Genomic DNA, 19,157 nt, shown 5'->3' on the forward strand with positions numbered 1-19,157 from the left:
TCCTTGGATCGGGCGGGCAACGAGCACACCTAAGGTTGGGAGCTGCTCATCATGAGCGACCGTAAAATTCCCTGGTCGTGTGTGTACTGTCGATGGCGGCGGCGTTGGTGTGATTTCATTTCAGCGGAGCAGGCGGCGGTAGATTAGTTCAACGGCGGTGTTGGCGGCGTTGGTGTGCATCCATTTCGGCCGAGCAGACGGCGGTAGATCGGTTCATCTCAAGACGGTGTATGGTGAGCAAGACCCGGTCGCAGGGATCTATGGTCGAGGGAGAAGAGCTGACAGAGGTCCGGGCAGAATTGACTACTCTGAAAAAGGAGGTAGCTGGGTTGAAGACGCTGAGATCTGAGGTGAAGGAGATCAAGGACTTGCTGCTGGACTTTTTCAAGAAGAAAAATGCAGAGGATGATGAACCACCAGGGGAAGGTTCAGGAGAAAGACCAGCAAAAGGGCACTAAGTTACCAGAGACAAGTAATCACAACAGAGCACCTGGTGAAGGAGGAGAAGAGGCAGCTCAGTTCAGGGTTATACCAAATTCCATCAACCAGGGGATGGTAGCCTAACCAACACCACCACTGCTGAATTCTGGTATGTTTCCACCTGGCTTTACTAATCAGCAGATCATGGGAACTATCATGGTGGGAGCACCACTCAGACTCAATGCTGGGGTGCAAATGTTTGATTCTCAAAGGAATGTTTACTTGGGACCTCAGGGAGAAGGAAACACTTATGCTGAAGCTATCTTGAAAGGGCCCAGGTTAGAGATTCCTTTATTCTCAGGAGAGGAACCAGTCAATTGGCTTAAGCAATGTGAAAAGTTTTATGAACTAACTGGAACACCTGGAGATCAATGGGTGAATATGGCTCTAGCTCATTTGCAAGGAAGGGCAGCCACCTGGTTCAGGGGAGTACCACTACATTGGCAAACTATATCTTGGCCTCAATGGTGTGCTATGATGTGTACTAGATTTTCAGATGCTAATATCCATGAGGCAGTAGAGATGCTTCAGAATGTGAAGCAACATGGATTATCTGTTAATCAGTATATAGATAAATTCGAGGAATGCATGGATTTGGTGAGAAGGGATGATCCTTATTTGCAGGAGCAATTTCTGACCAGTTGTTTCATTTGGGGTTTAAGGGGAGAGATTAAACATGATGTGTGTGGTCACAAGCCTCAGGGACTGCTGGACACATACTGGTATGCAAAAAATTATGAGAAAGCAGCTATTGCAAAGAAGAACAATGGCAATGATGGTTTCAACAGAAATAGATTTGGTCGTCAAGGTACTAAACCAAAACCAAGCATACAAAAAACTGGAGATAGAGAAGGAAATAATACCATCAGGGAAGGGAAGAAATGTTGGTTTTGCAAAGAACCTTGGGATCCACAACACTAATGTAAAGTCAAAAAAGCAGTTTATGCCTTGTTATTGGAAGGAGGAGGTAAAGAAGAAGAAGAAGAAGAAGAAGAAGAAGAAGAAGAAGAAGAGAGAGAAGGTGAAATCAAATCTTCTCCTGGTAGCCCTCACAAGACTGAACAAAGTGACTAAATCATGAATATATCTCAAAGTGCAGTACAAGGGGTACCTAGACCTGATACTTTCTCACTGTTGATCCAAGTGAATGGTAAACAGGCTGTTTGATTAGTGGATAGTGGGAGCACCTCCACATTCATGGACCAGAAGTTTGCTGTCAAAAGTCAGTGTCCTCTCATAACAACAGAACCCAAGCGGGTTACAGTTGTTGGAGGAGGGGAACTACAATCTGGTTTTGTGGTACCAGAAATTGATTATAGTATCCAAGGAGGAAAGTTTTCAGATAAATTTAGTGTAATTGAGTTGCAAGGATATGATACATATTGGGTGCTTACTGTATTTATCAACACAGCCCCATCCCCTTGGACCTTAAAAAAAGAACTCTGGAGATTACAAGGAATGGAAGAAAATTGCAGTACCAGGATTTCACTAAACCGTGAAGAAAGTTTAAAACTCACAGCAAGGTGGTTAACAGACTTCTCGGGAAAGGAGCTATGGGCTGTGTGGTACAAGTTCATGTTTTAGAGGAACAGGATGAGGAGGCTGATAAAGCAAGAACCATTCCACCAGAAATTTTACCAATACATGAGAAGTTTCAGTCAGTATTTCAAGAACCAAAAGGATTACCCCCTCAGAGGTACTGTGATCATAGCATTCAACTGAAAACAGGAGCCGAACCACCTAATCTGAGACCTTATAGAGTACCTCACTACAAGAAGGGGGCCATGGAAGAAATTATTTCTGAACTATTAAAGTCTCAAGAGATAGAGCTCAGCACTAGCCCATATGTTTCTCCAGTAGTGATGGTGAGAAACAAAGATGGATCATGGAGGTTAAGTGTGGATTATAGGCAATTGAACAACCAAACTGTCAAAGACAAGTTTCCAATGCCTATAATCGAAGACTTACTGGATGAACTTAAGGGGGCATCTGTATTTTCTAAGTTGGACCTTAGGTCAGGATATCATCAAATTCGAATGAAGGAAGAGGATATCCCAAAGACTGCTTTCAAAACACATATGGGGCATTATGAGTATTTAGTTATGCCGTTTGGACTGACAAATGCTCATGCTACTTTTCAATCACTCATGAACCAGATTTTTGCTCCATTTCTCATGAAATTTCTGCTGGTCTTCTTTGATGACATTCTGGTATATAGCAAAACTATGGAAGAACAAAAAGAGCACCTACAACAAGCCCTGCATGATAATCAGCTAGTGACAAAACTTAAAAAGTGCTCTTTGCTGATTCAAGTGTGACCTACCTAGGTCATGTTATCTCTGAGGAAGGAGTAGCTACCAGTCCCAAGAATGTGGCTAAGGTCATGAAATGGAAAATTCCAAAGAAGATAATAGAGCTCAGAAGTTTCCTGGGAATGACAGGATACTACAGAAGGTTCATTAGAAATTATTGTATCATTTGCAGACGCCTCCATGATCTGGTTAAGAAGGATGCTTTTCATTGGGGAATTACTCAAACTGAAGCATTTGAAAAACTCAAATCCTGTTTATGCAATAGCCCAGTGCTCGCATTACCTGATTTTCAACAACCATTTGTGATTGAAACTGATACTTGCAATACAGGTATTGGAGTTGTACTGAGGCTAGCAGGCCGACCTATCTCCTTTCTGAGCAAAGCCTAATGCAGCGCCCATTCCGAATTTACCACTGGTGGGAGCTGACAGTAAGGTGCAAACTGAACAGGTTGTTGTCTTGCAAAGGAGGATGATTCCCAGACAGGGTATGACAGTGACTCAATGGTTGATTCTCTGGAAGAACATGACCCCAGCAGGTGCTACATGGGAGGATGCTATTTTTATTCAGCATACATTTCCATCCTTTCATCCTTGAGAACAAAGATGCCAAGGGGGGGCAATTGTCAGTATCAACCAAACTGGAACTGAATGTCTGAAGAAGAAGCTGATGACAAGAAGTGAACACGGGAGAACACATCAACGACTGGGATGAAGCGAGCTACGGCTTATGAAGATCAGACGACATCGCTGGAGACTAAAACACTGTTGACGTCACGACTGTTGTCGTTTTCTTATTACTTTCAGAATTAAGCATGTTGTGAGATGTGATATTAATTAAGCAGCTGCTGTAATCAGGTCAAAACAAACAACCTATTAAGCCGATTTGGCCTGGAAGGGGAAAGATACGAAACCCAAATTATCTTGTTTGTTCTGAGTAGTTAGGGTTAGGATAATTGTCTTGCGGCGACCACCATATCTTCTCTGAAATTTCGTTCAGTTCGTCAGGAATTCGTGATTTCTAGTCCGGGTCCTGTCAGGGAGGCCGCCGGCCTGATCTCCAAGAGGAACAAAGCTAGGGTTTCTTCCCTATTCCGATCGAGAGGAAGCGAACTTAGGCTCCCAATCAGCAACGATGGTGTTGCGAATTTACCCCGTTGCCCTTCCGCTCTTCTTTCTTAACGTGGTACCGCGCAAGGATGGTGTTGGTACCGGGTGCTACTGATCAAATCTGAGTCATTCGATCTGCCCAATCGAACGGCTCACATTTAGTACCGGCAGGTACCGAAGGACCGTAAAAAAATTCTATTTCCAATCATAAAGATGGTATAAATATGCACTATATACCTTTATAATTAAAGCCCAATCATAACGTCCACACGACATGTGCAGTAGCACAAGACAAGACAACACGAGACATCGTTAGAACAAGGAATGATACCAACACAATGAAGTTCTTGTGCACCATCGTGCCGTAGTTCGCTAATCATAGTATCGATGAAGACACTAGATCACTATTGTTGAGCGATCAAATAATTAAGTCACTAACAATAACATCAAAGATAAATCTTTGGTAATATTTTGTTGGCACCAACTTTTATGTGAAATAAGTAAATTCATTTATATGTCAAATGTGATGCATCATTGTAGAATATTTTTAATCATTCAAAGATATCTGCACCTCCTGATAATAACAAATAGGAAACATGACCAATGAAAACATCATTAGTAACTTCACTTGGTTAAAAATTGTCATATTTTTTAAACTAAAAGGAACTCTGACAATAAATATTTGTTATGTATTACATGATCACTTAATATTTTATTTAAATATATTTTTATGTAATACAAGAAGACACAACAAAATTTGTTCTAAACTAAAAAAGACTTTGAATTACTTGTTGTTTGAGAATCACACAATTTTTTGTTCATTTGATATATACAAATATCACTAAATTATTTATTAAGTGATCTAAGTTAATTAGTACTATGGGTATGGGTACTCAATAGGTACATAATATCCATATCGATATATGTGTGAAGAAAACTCAAGTCCGTTAGACCCTGTTCGGTTATTCTCTAATAGAGAGGGAGGGATTAAAGAGTATTGAGAGGAATAATTCTACATCATAATTGGTGTGGAATAAATTTTTTTTAATTCTCTTGAATACTCTTATGGTTGGGATTAACTGAATAAGGCCTTAATAGGTATGAATAAGTTGTTGGCGGAATTTTTAGTCATCGTGGATGTAGACACGAAGTAATAAAGCCATAAGAGCAGGAACCCCGTGAGCAACTTCCCTATGACCACGTGCAAACCCTACCCGATAATCCTGATGGCGGTCTCTCGTCAAAGCGAGTTTACACTTCGCCTACAAAACTTGTCGTCGTCAAGCGCGCCAAAATGAACTTGCGCGCCACTCCGCCGCAACACCTACATATATGAACTCATCGTCGCGGCGACACAGAGCTAGCTAGCTACCCTTCCTCGCAGTCCCATGGAGATCATGAACGATCGGCCCAGCGCCGGCGCCGGCGCCCACGTCCTCCTCGTGCCGTTGCCGGCGCAGGGCCACATGAACCCGATGCTCCAGTTCGGCCACCGCCTCGCCTACCACGGCCTCCGCCCCACGCTCGCCGCGACGCGGTACGTGCTCTCCGCCACGGGCCCGCCGCCCGGCGATCCCTTCCGCATGGTCGCGTTCTCCGACGGCTTCGACGCCGGCGGCATGGGCTCGTGCCCCGACCCGGTCGAGTACTCCAGCCGCCTGGAGACCGTCGGGTCGGAGACGCTGGCGCGGGTCATCGACGACGAGGCGCGCGCCGGGAGGCCACCGGCCGTGCTCGTGTACGACCCCCGCATGGCGTGGGTGCCCCGGGTGGCGCGCGCTGCCGGCGTCCCGACGGCGGCGTTCCTGTCGCAGCCGTGCGCGGTGGACGCGGTCTACGGCGAGGTGTGGGCCGGGCGCGCGCCGCTGCCGGTGAAGGACGGGAGCGACCTCCTGCGCCGCGGGGTGCTCAGCGTCGACCTCGCCCCGGCGGACGTGCCGCCGTTCGTCGCGGCGCCGGAGCTGTACCCCAAGTACCTCGACGTCTCGATCCGGCAGTTCGAGGGCCTCGACGACGCCGACGACGTGTTCGTCAACTCGTTCCACGACCTCGAGCCGGTGGAGGCAGCGCACATGGAGTCGACATGGCGGGCCAAAACCGTCGGCCCCACGTTGCCGTCGTTCTTCCTCGACGATGGCCGGCTGCCGTCGAACAAAGCCTACGGCATCAGCATCTTCAGCGCGGCTGGCAACGCGCCGCCGTGCATGGAATGGCTTGACAAGCAGGCTCCTGGCTCGGTTGTGCTTGCGTCCTATGGCACAGTCTACAGCCTTGACAGCGCCGAGCTCGAGGAGCTCGGCAATGGCCTCTGCAATTCCGGCAAGCCATTCCTCTGGGTGGTGAGGTCGAATGAAGAACACAAGTTGTCCGAACAACTCCGTGAAAAGTGCAAGGAGAAGGGGCTAATTGTGTCTTGGTGCCCCCAGCTTGAGGTCCTGAAACACAAGGCAACAGGTATGAATTGCTAAAATGACAGTTGCAAAATTAAGATACTAGCTTTTGTTTTGGTTGACGAGGTACATAGTGTTAAGTTGCAGCCTACTTTTTTTATTTGATATTGTTGACTTTTGAGTTTGAAATTTCATTTTGAACATTTTTTCTCAAATTTGAATTAACCTAGCTTAATTCACAAAAAAAAGAGAAAAGTTCAGACAATTTTCGGTTGCGGGGGATGAAAAACCCCAAAATATTTAGGAATAATTTTGAAAGAAAATTGCAACAACCACTTATTCACGAATTGGAAACAGGCTTGGGTCACTATGAATTCTGAGGACACTTATATATATTGCGCACATGTAGGTTGTTTCTTGACGCATTGTGGATGGAACTCGACGATGGAAGCAATCGCGACCGGTGTGCCAATGGTGACAGTACCGCAGTCGGCTGACCAGCCGACCATAGCGAGATACGTGGAAACCGCATGGGAGATTGGTGTGCGTGTAAAGCTACACGAGAAAGGGTTGGTCAGAAAGGGGGAAGTGGAGACATGCATCAAGAAAGTTGTGGATGGGAAGAGGGGTGCAGAGTACAAGAAGAATGCTGCTAAGTGGATGCAAAAGGCGAAGGCAGCAGCGCAGCAAGGTGGCAGTTCCGACAAGAATATTGCTGAATTTGTAGCCAAGTATTTATGAAATTAGTAATTTGGATAAAGCCTTTCTTTTCCTTCTAAGGATCCATTGTGTTAAGTAAAAAAGAGAAACAACCTATAATGGCCACATGGTTTTAGTTGTACAGAGCTAGATAGGTAAAATATTTGGTGCTATTAGAGGTGGGGAATGGGAAGGGGCGCAGGGGTCGTTGGCAAGATGTGCCTTGCCAACGACCACTCCGCAGCATTCCTTGCCTTCGCAACCACCAACTGATCATCCAAATTTGTTTAAAATATGGTTTGATGTGGCAGCATCATATTCAAGAAACAACTATAAAATATATGAAATACTATCACTTACCCAATATGACTTAGCCAAAAGTAAACCTAAATCCGCAAGCCATGAAAGGTTAACTAGTAAATTAAAGAGAGTGTACGACGCACTGTTTGATCAAAACTCAAAATCATCTATAACTTTTCTTTAGGAATATATTCTTATTTGACCATCATCATTACATTCAGAAAAAACAGAACGATTTACGCTGCTGAATTCGTAGTCAAGTATTTACCAAATTAATAGAACAAGGAATAATGCCTTTTTCTTGAAAATGATCTTATAAGTGCAGTATGTACAAAAAAAAATGGGCATACGGCAAGATGTAGCTTTTCTGTGACGCCGGCAAAGTTTTACTTGTTTAAAACTATGTAAAACTTTAGTAGTATGACACAAATATTTTTCCTCCAAAATTACTTTGAAAGATAAAGGAAAATACTTTGCAGTTTCAAATAATTAAAACAGAATAAAAATTACTTAGAGAAATAAAGGAAAACGCATGACAGTTTCAAGTAATTAAAGGAGAATAAACAGGAGGAATAACCACTTTACCCAAATACATCTAGCTAGAGCATCTCCAAGAGGTGTCTAAAATTAATCCCTAAACTGAATTTTAGGAATTATGCTAGAAAACATATCTCCAATAGGTTCTCAAGTCTATTTCTAATATTAACACATGACTAAAACCAGCTCTTTCGCATCCTAGATTTTATAACAGACATATGTGTTTTTAATACAAGTTATCCAGTTTTTGGTTTTCTAGGAAGGTGTAATTCTTATGCCCAATAAATTTTTGGACAGACCCAATAAAGTATTTTGGGAGGAAAGTATTAGCATTATCTTGAAGATGCTCTAAAAGTTGTTAATTGTTAAATTAGTTTTTATTTCTCATTAAGAAATTGAACACAAATTTTATAGAATTATACATGAACCTGTGCGGCTAGAGGTGCAACGCTATTTTAAAAACTTGTTATCAACATGCTAATTGTATTTCAGGTACACCCTCTAGAAAATGTGAAAATACACAAACAAAATAGAAGAAACAAATCGATATGGGATATTATTTATATATTCCTAAATTAGATTCATTATCTAATTCGATATATGGAATTCTCCTCTATATGGAATCTGATTCCATATCCAATTCGATGCAGCATATTGTTATCAATTGGATATCTTGATTTAATTCCTATTGGATCTGGATTAGGTCGATTTCCATAGGGGTTCTTCCTCTATTTCACCTTTTATTATGAATTAGATGATAGAGGAAAAAATAGAAACTCAAGGATATCGAAGAGGAAAGAAAGAAGGATGAAATGAAAGATCGGTTGGTTGGAAAGAAAAAGAAATAGAATAATGAGTACACAAACCTCTAATGATTAGAAACTAAAAATGAGATCCCGAAGCAGTTCGAAGAATTCAGATTATTGGCCGCCTATTATATGTTTCTTTGTTTATCTTACGAAAAAATTGTACATGTCCCTACTCACAAAACCTGTAGATTCGAAGCCACCGTGATGCCTCTCCATCACATCCATTACTTCATGCTGACGCAAACCAACATCTCTCAATTCCATTGCATTTTTCTTTTGGGCATTGCTAATCTTACGGTGAGACCGCAGGAAAGGCACCTCATCTTGTGTTGCCAAAGGATGACAATGCTTGGCCTCAAACTTCACAACAAACCAATCGCCAGTCTTCTTATCAAGTTTGATTAGAGCAAGTCTAACAATACAGCCTGCTGCTCGCTAATAGCCCATTGCTAAAGCCAGCTGTTAGTACAATAGATTGTCCCTTGGCTGACTATACCTCATAATCAAATAGTAAATTATAACATATACATATCAATGAATATGATCAAGAGTGAACTGAATCTTTATAGCCCTTTGTGCCATGAGCATACCATAGACCATACCAACAAAATTCTTTTTAGTACAGAAATTACAAGGCATTGTTATTACGTAACATTATGTCCAAATACCATAGATTTAAATAATACCATGCCAGTTTAAACATGTCTTAACAGAAGGGCATGGAATGAAAAATGGATGCAGTTCTAGAAAATTGACAAGGTAATAGAGGATAAAGCAAAATAGACAAAAAAAAATTGAGTGAGAATTTATGGCCATTTTGAAATAGTATGCAATATGTCCAGAGGTATAACAACTAAATTCAAAGTGAGTTCAGCGGGTGAAAGCATTAAAAAAACACCAAGCTACTGCATCACAAGGAAGAAAATAGAATTACTGAACTGCCGCTATTAGTAGTCGATCTTGCCTAGCAGTTCATTTAGTTGAAGTAAATCATCACAACAGAGAAAAAAAGAATAAGACTAGAGGGAGATGGCGCATGCGGGTGGGGCGGCAGAGATTCAGAGCGTGCGGATGGGGCGGCGGACTTCGATTGAGCGCGTCGGAGATTGATCAGTAGAAACAGCACCGGGGAGGAGATCGATCGCGCAGCTTCAGGGATGAGATCGAGTACGCGCGGCGGGGAAGGGGATCGCGCGGCGGGGGATGGATGGGATCGAGCGTTTGTGGCTGGGTGGGAAAAAGTTGGAAAGGGATCGGATGTGGTGGGTGGGACCCACAAATCGTGTTTTTAATCGCCAAGCTGGGCTGCAAACGAGCAGTACTGCTTGGAAAACTAAGCTATCGCCGGGCGATAGATTTGTCGCCGGCTTTCTTCTCTCTCATCAATTCTCTTTCTTCCACGTATGAATTCGATTATATGACATAGTTTTGGTGTCCGCCTAATCAGTTTATTATACCTGTTCTTACTAACATAGCATTACAACCAATCTACTTGTTCTCTTGTTCTAATGGTTGGTTCCATATAAACACATTCCTGTATCCTTCCCTAAAACATGTATACTCCCTAAGTATTATCTTTCCGGTCACTTGATCACGTCTGGAAAAATTCTTCCTAACACTAAACCCTTTCTCTTTTGCGTACGTATTATAGAAGTTGAATCCATCATCCTCTAACTTAAACCTCGTAGCAGTAATCTTCGAGTACTCCTCTTGCTCTTCCAATGTCCAGAAATTGTCACCCATCTCGTCTGCCATCTATGTAAAAAATTTCAACAAGAAAAATGAACAAATATATCAAATAAACCTTCAGTTTGTAAACATATCCAGCAGGAAGTATAACAAAATATGCAATTCAGATTTCGACATAAAACTGAAATCTGCGCACTAACTGAAATCAACTACAAGAGTTCAATGCCGTAAAATTATAACTATCATCAACTGTAAAACAAAATCCAGGGAATAGATAACCTAAATGTATTTGATCAATATACGATGGAAAATTGCTGATAATTTCGTCTTCAAATTTTATTACCTGATCCAAAATCTGATATGGCTGTTGCTGGCGAAGTAAAATGCGACGTATGCTTGCCTAGTTGGAACGGTGATATAGGAGGCAACAACTGAGAAGGAAATCATGCAGAACAATTAGATGGTAGCGCAGTGGAAAGTGCGGTGGCAATTGCGCCAAGGGAGATGGGTTCGGGTGCTCACCTGTTCCACCGTTGAGTCAACCGGCGGCGCGAAACACTGCAGCGGCTTACCAGGCGGTGCCGCAAAGTCTGGCCGCCATCTACGACCCCCGCAGCACCGGGCCAGCCGGCGGCGGGTTGCTGGCGGCGTGCGCCGGGCGGCGTGCGGCGTTCTGCTTGCACCGGGTGGTGTGAGGTGGCGGCAGGCGGCGTTCCGTGTGCAGAGGGTGGCATGAGGCTGCGGCGCACGGAGGGCGGCAGGCAGAGGGTGGCGTGAGGCGGCAGTGGGCAGAATTCCGCGTGCGGAGGGCGGCGTGAGTCTGCGATGGGCAGAGTTCGGCTCCTGGTGGCAGCGCAATGGGGATTAGTCCTCACTTCTTTGCTGGAATAGGGAAATTTCATCTTCCCATCGTGCCCCTTTGCGAATGGACGGTTAGATTAGACTTGGTACCGGCGGTAAAAAAAGAGGACCGAAAGAACTCTCTTGAAAAATTATATTTATTTTTATATAGACTGGAATACATAGAAACAATGTTTTCATTGTTTCTAATTGGCAAGATAATTTCTAACATATGAAAACTCTGCAATCAACGAGACTATTTTTAAATTAGAAAGTTTTTGTAATTTAGAACTCTCTAATATACAGAAAATTTGTATAAGTAGAGGTGGAATCCGTTCTAGCCATTCGATCTTATGAAAATGGTTTTAGCCGTTAGATTTGAAAAATGATGAATAAGTAAAATCAGATAGTGCATTGTAGGGTAAACATTGAGTTGTGCGTGCTACACATGCATATATAGAATTTTTTAATAGACTTAATTTATGTGCATTTGTTTGAGTAAAATGTACGTTGGGCATAAATTAATTTCTAAATTTCATTTTACGCAGTCTTATCTTTTTTTTCGAACCAAATAATCCTTTTATTGTGATGATTTGGACCACTCACCAATAATTTCTCAATACAAATCAATGACTTTAAATATATCAGCTCTAATACACGGCCGGAAAAAGTTGTTAGATGTGGTCCAAACAACAATAATGATAAATTTATGTGGTTCAAAGATAGATTTAACAATTATCCAAATTGAAACTTGTGTAATCAAAATTAACCCAAAGTGTAATTTATTCTTATTTGTGTAACTTTTTCTAAGCTACACTTCTCTTTCATAATATAAGATGTTTGACTTTTTTGGTTACAATATTTGACCAATCGTCTTATAAAAAAATTAATACAGATATAAAAAATTGACAAGTCATGCTTAAAGTTCTTTTGATAATAAAGTAAATCACAAGTAAAATAAATAATATTTTTATAATTTTTGAAAAACACAAATGGTTAAACATTAAAAAAAAGTCAAACATCTTATGTTATAGAACAAAGAAAGTACGAGATAGTTGCGATGGCCAACCATTAAACTTGTTTGCCTCTATATATCAATTTGATGCCGATAATACGGAATTAGCACCCCTAAACCCATTTATCAATGGCCGATCCAAACAGTTACCAATCCGCTACAACATGTAAAAAAAACACGATGTATTTGAAGCCATGAGAAAATGCAAAATAAATAAATAAATAAATAAAACCAAATGCCCATATATCTAATGAGATTTAAGAATATATATGTACTGGAATAAGATGAAATGAGGTGAGCAGAATGGAGGGCTAGCGTAAAAACATCGTTTATCCAAACGAATTGGAAATGAGGTGGCAAAGAAAAAATGAATACCACAAAAAAATAGAAGGAACAGCCGCCAAAATAAAAAATAAAAAATAAAAAAAAGAGCTGCCGACATGGAGAGCTCCGAGACGGCCACCTCTTCCAACCAACATGGCGCCGACGCCGGCGCCGGCGGAGGCTGTGTCTTCCTCCTCCCTTTCCCCGGCGCGCACGGCCACGTCAACCCGATGCTGCAGCTCGGCCGCCGCCTCGCGCGCCACGGCCTGCGCCCCACGCTCGTTGCCACCCGCCACGTCATCTCCACCGTCCCGTCCCCGGGCGGCCCGTTCCCCGTCGCCGCCATCTCCGACGGCTTCGACTCCGGCGGCAGGGCGGCCTGCCCGGACTTCGGGGAGTACATGCGCCGGCAGGCGGAGGTGGGGTCCCAGACCCTGGGGGCCCTCCTCCGCGCCGAGGCCGCGGCGGGGAGGCCCGCGCGCGTGCTGGTGTACGACTCGCACCTGCCCTGGGCGCGGCGCGTGGCGCGCGAGGTGGGCGTGCCGGCCGCGGTGCTCTTCACGCAGCCGTGCGCCGTGGACGCCATCTACGGCGAGGTCTGGGCGGGGCGCGCCGGGCTGCCCGTCGTGGACGGGAGCGCGCTCCGCGGGAAGCTGAGCGTGGAGCTGGGGCCGGAGGACGTGCCCTCGTTCGTGAACGCGCCGGACTCGTACCCGCCGGTGCTGGAGCTGGTGCTGAGCCAGTTCGAAGGGCTGGAGACCGTCGACGACGTGCTCGTCAACTCGTGCCATGAACTTGAGCCAAAGGTGTGTCGGTTTGCCCATGCCCCTCACCTGTTTGTTGATTTGCTAAATGACAGTACAGTTGGGTAAAAAAGAGTGGCCAACATTGTTCATCTTAACATCAACCCCAGTAAAAAATATGGAACTACTCACTCTGATTTTTTTAAATGACGATCGTTTTACTTTTGGATCTATATTTAACCTTTCATCTTATTAAAAAAAATATGTAATTAATGATTATTTTGTTATGATTTAATTTATTACTATAGTAACTTCAAGTTTGATTTATAATTTTATATATTTGGAAATTTTTTTAATAAGACGAATGGTTAAACATAAATTTAAAAGTTAATTGTGTCAATTAAAAAAATCGTAGGGAGTATTTGATTCAACGAAAAACGTGGAAGATGATACGCAATGCTACCTAAGCAGGAGGCAGATTACATGGCATCAGCATGGCGTTTTAAGACGATTGGACCGACTGTGCCATCGTTCTACCTGGATGACGATCAGTTGCAGCCTAACAAGACATATGGGTTCGACCTTTCTGACAGCACTTCACCTTGCATTGCGTGGCTCGATAATCAGCCCGCTTGCTCTGTTGTTTACGCTTCCTATGGAACTGTGGCTGACCTCAACGCAGCCCAGTTAGATGAGCTGGGCAATGGACTTTGCAATTCTGGTAAACCGTTCATTTGGGTCATCAGGTCCTGCGATGAACACAAGCTGTCAGAGGAACTCCGTGACAAGTGCAAGGAGAGGGGCCTGATTGTTTCCTGGTGCCCCCAGCTCGAGGTCTTATCTCACAAGGCCACAGGTATGGAACAAAATACATGTCCTGTTCACAACAATATGCAGCTGTTAAGCAAACAACAAGCTATGTTTAATCTGCTTAAATTGTACTCATGGAGCCTAGTATTATAAAAATATATTAGTTTGTTTCATAATAGCGCTGTCTTTTTGATTGTCAAATGAAACAGAAGTGTATTTCTTTTCAATTCACATTTTAAGTGGCTAGAAATTGGTAGATAATATGGTTGATTTCAGTTCCTGCACTAAAGGACAAGTTCAAGTATTTCAGGACAGACATAATTATCAGCTGTAAACCAAATGATCACCGAACAGAGAACACTAGTTGTAACTGATGCATAGTTACTGCTCATTTTCATTGGACTATTTCTTAGCATGAAATTATTGTTTGGTATCACAAGGTGGCAATAGAATCCTACTAGGATGTACTGTTCCTAATTTTGTACAGAATAGACGAAACATTGGGTTTGATTCATTTTCAGAAGATCTATATTATACGCCCCATAAATTCTCCAATATGTAACCTATCTTGTGAATCCAACTCTTAGATATTAAGAGGTGTTTATCGTGTAAATTCTGTTGGAAGTATCCACAGTAATAACTTCCAAATAATTAAGCTGCAGGGTAGCAACTGATGGTTGTTCATTAATCAACAGGCTGCTTCTTAACGCACTGTGGATGGAACTCAACAACAGAAGCAATTGTTATTGGCGTTCCACTGTTAGCAATGCCTCAGTGGACAGACCAACCGACTACAGCGAAGTACATCGAGAGCGCATGGGGAAACGGTGTACGCTTGCAGCGGGACAACAACGAAGGCATGGTGAGGAAAGAAGAGGTGGAGAGATGCATCCGAGAAGTCCTAGAGGGTGAGAGGAAAGCAGAGTACAGGAAAAACGCTGATAAGTGGATGAAGAAAGCGAAGGAAGCAATGAAGGAAGGGGGCAGCTCGAGTAATAATATTGCCATGTTCGCCGCGAAGTACACTTCACATTGACATGGAATAGCTTTTGTACTGTTGCGGATGTATATTATTTGGATATCTGGTTACAGCGAAATTGTTTCGATCTCTGGTTATGACCAAGGGAGAAGACAAAAATAGTTCTACTATGTTATTGGTAAAAAAATTATTTACTAGCTGATTGATTAACGATTTTGATACGGCGTATGGAATATGCCAAACTTCAACTGTAAGATGCCAAAAGAATATGTCCGATCTTTGAATTATTATGTTGGATATTTTCGGAAATAAAATCTCCTACTAAATTTATGGCCACACAAAGGTTAACCGAAGGAATTCAACATAAACTTTTGTTGAAGCTTTTAGAAGAATTTGATTACAAAATAGAATATAGAAGGGGTAAGGGGAATGTAGTGGCTACAATATCTAGCAGAATGTGGGTGAAGAGCAAGATGCAATGGGATGTCAGGCTATTAGAATTGTCCACCCAGAGACCAGAATGGGTGAATGATGTCAAAGTCGGTTATGAAAATGATGATCAATACAACAAAATAATCATAAGAATGCAAGCAAACGAGAATATTTAAGAACAGTATACTATTAGTGATGGCCTATTAAGATACAAGAATAGAATATTTGTAGGCCTGGAATCAGAGTACAGCTGTTAAATGAGTAGTTTGGGGGGGGGGGGCGCATTCTGGGATTAGAGCTACTGAGAGTTCCTTTGCATATTCCTGACATAGAATGGTTCCATGGATCTTATGTAGGGTTTGCGCTTATCAAAAGGAAACGAGGTTATTTCGGTGGTGGTGGATAGAGTCACAAATTATGCACACTTTATTTTCATGTGATGTCCTTAACCTGAAGATACTTGAGATGTAGTTCACAGTGTTCATGAACTATGTGTATAACATGCATGGACTTTCCATTGCTATTATTTCAGGCAGGGATAGAATTTTGACTAGCAGTCTATTTCAAGATATATTAACGAATATGGAAGTGTCATTGAGGTTCAATACCTCCTGCCACCGACAAACTAACAGTCAAACTAAACGATTTAATCAGTGTCTTTGAGTCGTATTTGGGGAGTATGTGTTTCGAAAACCAAGAGAATGGTATACTTGGCTACCTAGTGCAGAATGGTAGTATAATACTACTTTTCACTAACCACTTGACCAGATTTATTTGCACGCAAATGGGCTTTCTTGGGGCCCACCAGATTCGGAAGGACTACGGCACAAGGCCATGGTAGTGGGAAAAAAATTCTATGAGGATAGGCATGGAAGCCAAATCAGTGAGGCCCCGCTCAGAATTTTGCCACCTTGGATACAAACATCTTAAAGCACAATTAATCTCTAATTTAATTTTGTTATTCTTTATCCCGTATCTCTCTATGTATATGAGTATGCGCCTCGTACGTACTCGCCGTAAAAAGGAAAGACATCGCACGCGATTCTGCTACGCGATCTGACGCAGCCCGCGACGTCGTCGTCCTGCTCGCCGTAGCAACGAGAACCTCCACAGCCAGCATTGGCATCCTGATCTTTGCATCCTTGACCACGTAATCTGGTATGGTGGCACAGCGCACACATCACATTCCCTAATTATGCGATCTGCTATGCCCTAATACGCAACGACGCCGTCATATCCGTCGGAGCAATGCAGACAACCAGCAGTACGGTAAGCTCTTCATCCTTCACCAAACTCATGGATTCATCACCCTCGATGGTTACGCATGGATCGGTGATCTCGACGGTGCCTTCGTCGCCCTCGGCGATGGTTCACGGATTGACGATCTTGACAACTCCAACGTTAACTGCTTCCACGTCGATTGAAATGAAGAGTTTGTGTCCATTAGTTTTAGTTGTGTTAGAAACAAATGCACAAACAAGACATGAAATTAATGTAGAAAACCCTTGCGGAAAAAACCACGGGCGTAAACCGGCAATAACCACTATGAGGATATGATTACAATGCAGGGGAAACAATGAGAACTCGCCTCTTCCTGTGCAGAGTACAAGAGTATATATAAGGAGAAAATCTAAGAGTCCTAATAGGATAAGGCGAAAGAATTCTATTAGGAAACTAATCCGACTCCTAGTAGGAAACAATTGCGAGAAACCTACTAGGAAACTAATCCGAATATAATTCCAATTAAAATTCGGATCACATATTTAACAAGTTGCACCCACATACACACATGTACAGCAACAACTACCAGCTTTGGAAGTACAAGCATCTACGGTAGCGCATGATTCAACAGTTAGCACAATGCCTATTTCAAGCACACTAGCATGTGCTGATGAGGTAACCCATTGCTTTAAACATATACTTGTATATTATGCACACTCCTTTAGAAAAAGTAAGACCAATGCAATTTCTTCTTGTACTTACTACAGGTGGATAATGAAAATTGTGAAGGTATCGTTGTCCCTAAAGAAGGAATGATTTTTGAATCAGAAGATAAGGCATATAATATTTACAACTTATATGCTGGTAAGGTTGGATTTAGTATTCGAAAGAGTCACTCAAAGCTAACAAGAGATGGCACCGTATATCAAAAACACATTGTTTGCAACAATGAAGGAGAACGAGGTACTCATTCCTCACATGATACTAAAAAGGAAAATACTAATACCAGGTCATCATGTAGTGCTCGTGTTCAGTTTAGTATCTGTCGGAAGGGTATTTGCAGGGTGCAAAAGGTTGTACTTGAACACAATCACTACCTTGCAAGTCCAAATAAAAAGCATACGTTGAGGTCACAACATATGCTTGTTTATCGTGTAAATTCTGTTGGAAGTGTCCACAGTAATCAGTTTCAAATAATTAAGTTGCAGGTAGAAACTGATGGTTGTTCATTAATCAACAGGCTGCTTCTTAACTCACTGTGGATGGAACTCAACAATAGAAGCAATTGTTATTGGCGTTCCACTGCTAGCAATGCCTCAGTGGACAGACCAACCAACTACAGCGAAGTACATCGAGAGTGCATCGGGAAACGGTGTACGCTTGCAGCGGGACAATGAAGGCATAGTGAGGAAAAACGCTGATAAGTGGATGAAGAAAGCGAAGGAAGCAATGAAGGAAGGGGGCAGCTCGAGTAATAATATTGCCATGTTCGCCGCGAAGTACACTTCACACTGACATGGAATAGCTTTTGTGCTGTTGCGATTGTATACTATTTGGATATCTGGTTACAGCCAAATTGTGTCGATATCTGGTTATGACTAAGGGAGAGGAAAATATAGGTATACTATGTTATTAGTAAAAAAATTATTTACTAGCTGATTGATTAACGATTTTGATACGGCGTATGGAATTTGCCAAACTTCAACTATAAGATGCCAAAAGAATATCTTTGAATTGTTATGTTGGACATTTTCGGAAATAAAATTTGGTACTAAATTTATGGCCACACAAAGGTTAACTAATGGAATTCAGCAGAAACGTTTGCTGAAATTTTTAGAATTTGATTACAAAATCAAATATAAAAGGGGAAAGGGGAATGTAGTGGCTGATAAATTATCTAGGAGAGATGTGGGTGAAGAGCAACAAGCAATGGGATGTCAGGGTATTACAATTCTCCACCTAGAGTGGGTCAAAGCCAGTTATGGAAATGATGATCAATACAACAAAATAATCATAAGAATACAAGCAAACGAGAATATTTAAGAATAATATACTATTAGCGATGGCCTATTAGGCTATTAAGATACAAGAATACAAACTTTTGTAGGAAGTCAGACTGGAATCAGAGTAGAACTGTTGAACTCATTTCATGGTTCCAGTTTAGGTGTACATTTTGGGATTAGAGCTACTTATCAAAGGATCAGGAGAGTATTTTACTTGCCTCTACTCAAGAAAGATGTGGAAAAATTGGTGAAGGAATGTTCTATATGTCAAGGGATGAAGTCTGAGAATGGCATGTTCGTTTGCATATTCCTAACATGGCATGGTCACATATATCCATGGATTTTATGTAGGGTTTCCTCGAATCAAAAGGAAAACGATGTTATTTCCGTGTTGGTGGATAGGCTAGCTTACAAATTATGCACACTTTATTTCCATGTCACCTCGTTAAGATTTGAGATGTAGTT

General features: G+C 42.2%; 2 protein-coding genes and 1 long non-coding RNA gene across 3 annotated transcripts; 2 read left to right on the forward strand and 1 right to left on the reverse strand.

The window, feature by feature from the left end:
* The first annotated feature begins 5,235 nt into the window (after positions 1–5,235).
* Positions 5,236–15,362, forward strand: LOC102708794 (UDP-glycosyltransferase 79-like). The gene is given in 8 exon segments (XM_040522996.1): positions 5,236–6,355; positions 6,701–7,022; positions 7,894–7,909; positions 10,786–10,796; positions 12,211–12,244; positions 13,158–13,310; positions 13,719–14,103; positions 14,753–15,362. Coding segments are annotated over 8 exon segments (2,328 nt in total). The 5' UTR covers positions 5,236–5,289; the 3' UTR covers positions 15,094–15,362.
* LOC102721262 lies at positions 9,984–11,152 on the reverse strand. Its single transcript, XR_423380.3, has 3 exons — positions 10,848–11,152; positions 10,669–10,756; positions 9,984–10,391 (listed from the first exon to the last, which is right to left on the reverse strand). It is a non-coding gene; the product is annotated as an uncharacterized LOC102721262 (long non-coding RNA).
* A 1,964-nt stretch (positions 15,363–17,326) lies between the features above and the next one.
* On the forward strand, positions 17,327–18,365 carry LOC107304108 (UDP-glycosyltransferase 79-like). Its single transcript, XM_015836478.2, has 3 exons — positions 17,327–17,364; positions 17,457–17,652; positions 17,930–18,365. Exons 1-3 carry the CDS (start codon positions 17,329–17,331, stop codon positions 18,202–18,204), a joined length of 507 nt encoding a protein of 168 aa, XP_015691964.2. The 5' UTR covers positions 17,327–17,328; the 3' UTR covers positions 18,205–18,365.
* The last annotated feature ends 792 nt before the right edge of the window (positions 18,366–19,157 follow it).

The sequence above is a fragment of the Oryza brachyantha genome, chromosome 4 (assembly GCF_000231095.2).
Source record: "Oryza brachyantha chromosome 4, ObraRS2, whole genome shotgun sequence".
NCBI lineage: Eukaryota > Viridiplantae > Streptophyta > Magnoliopsida > Poales > Poaceae > Oryza > Oryza brachyantha.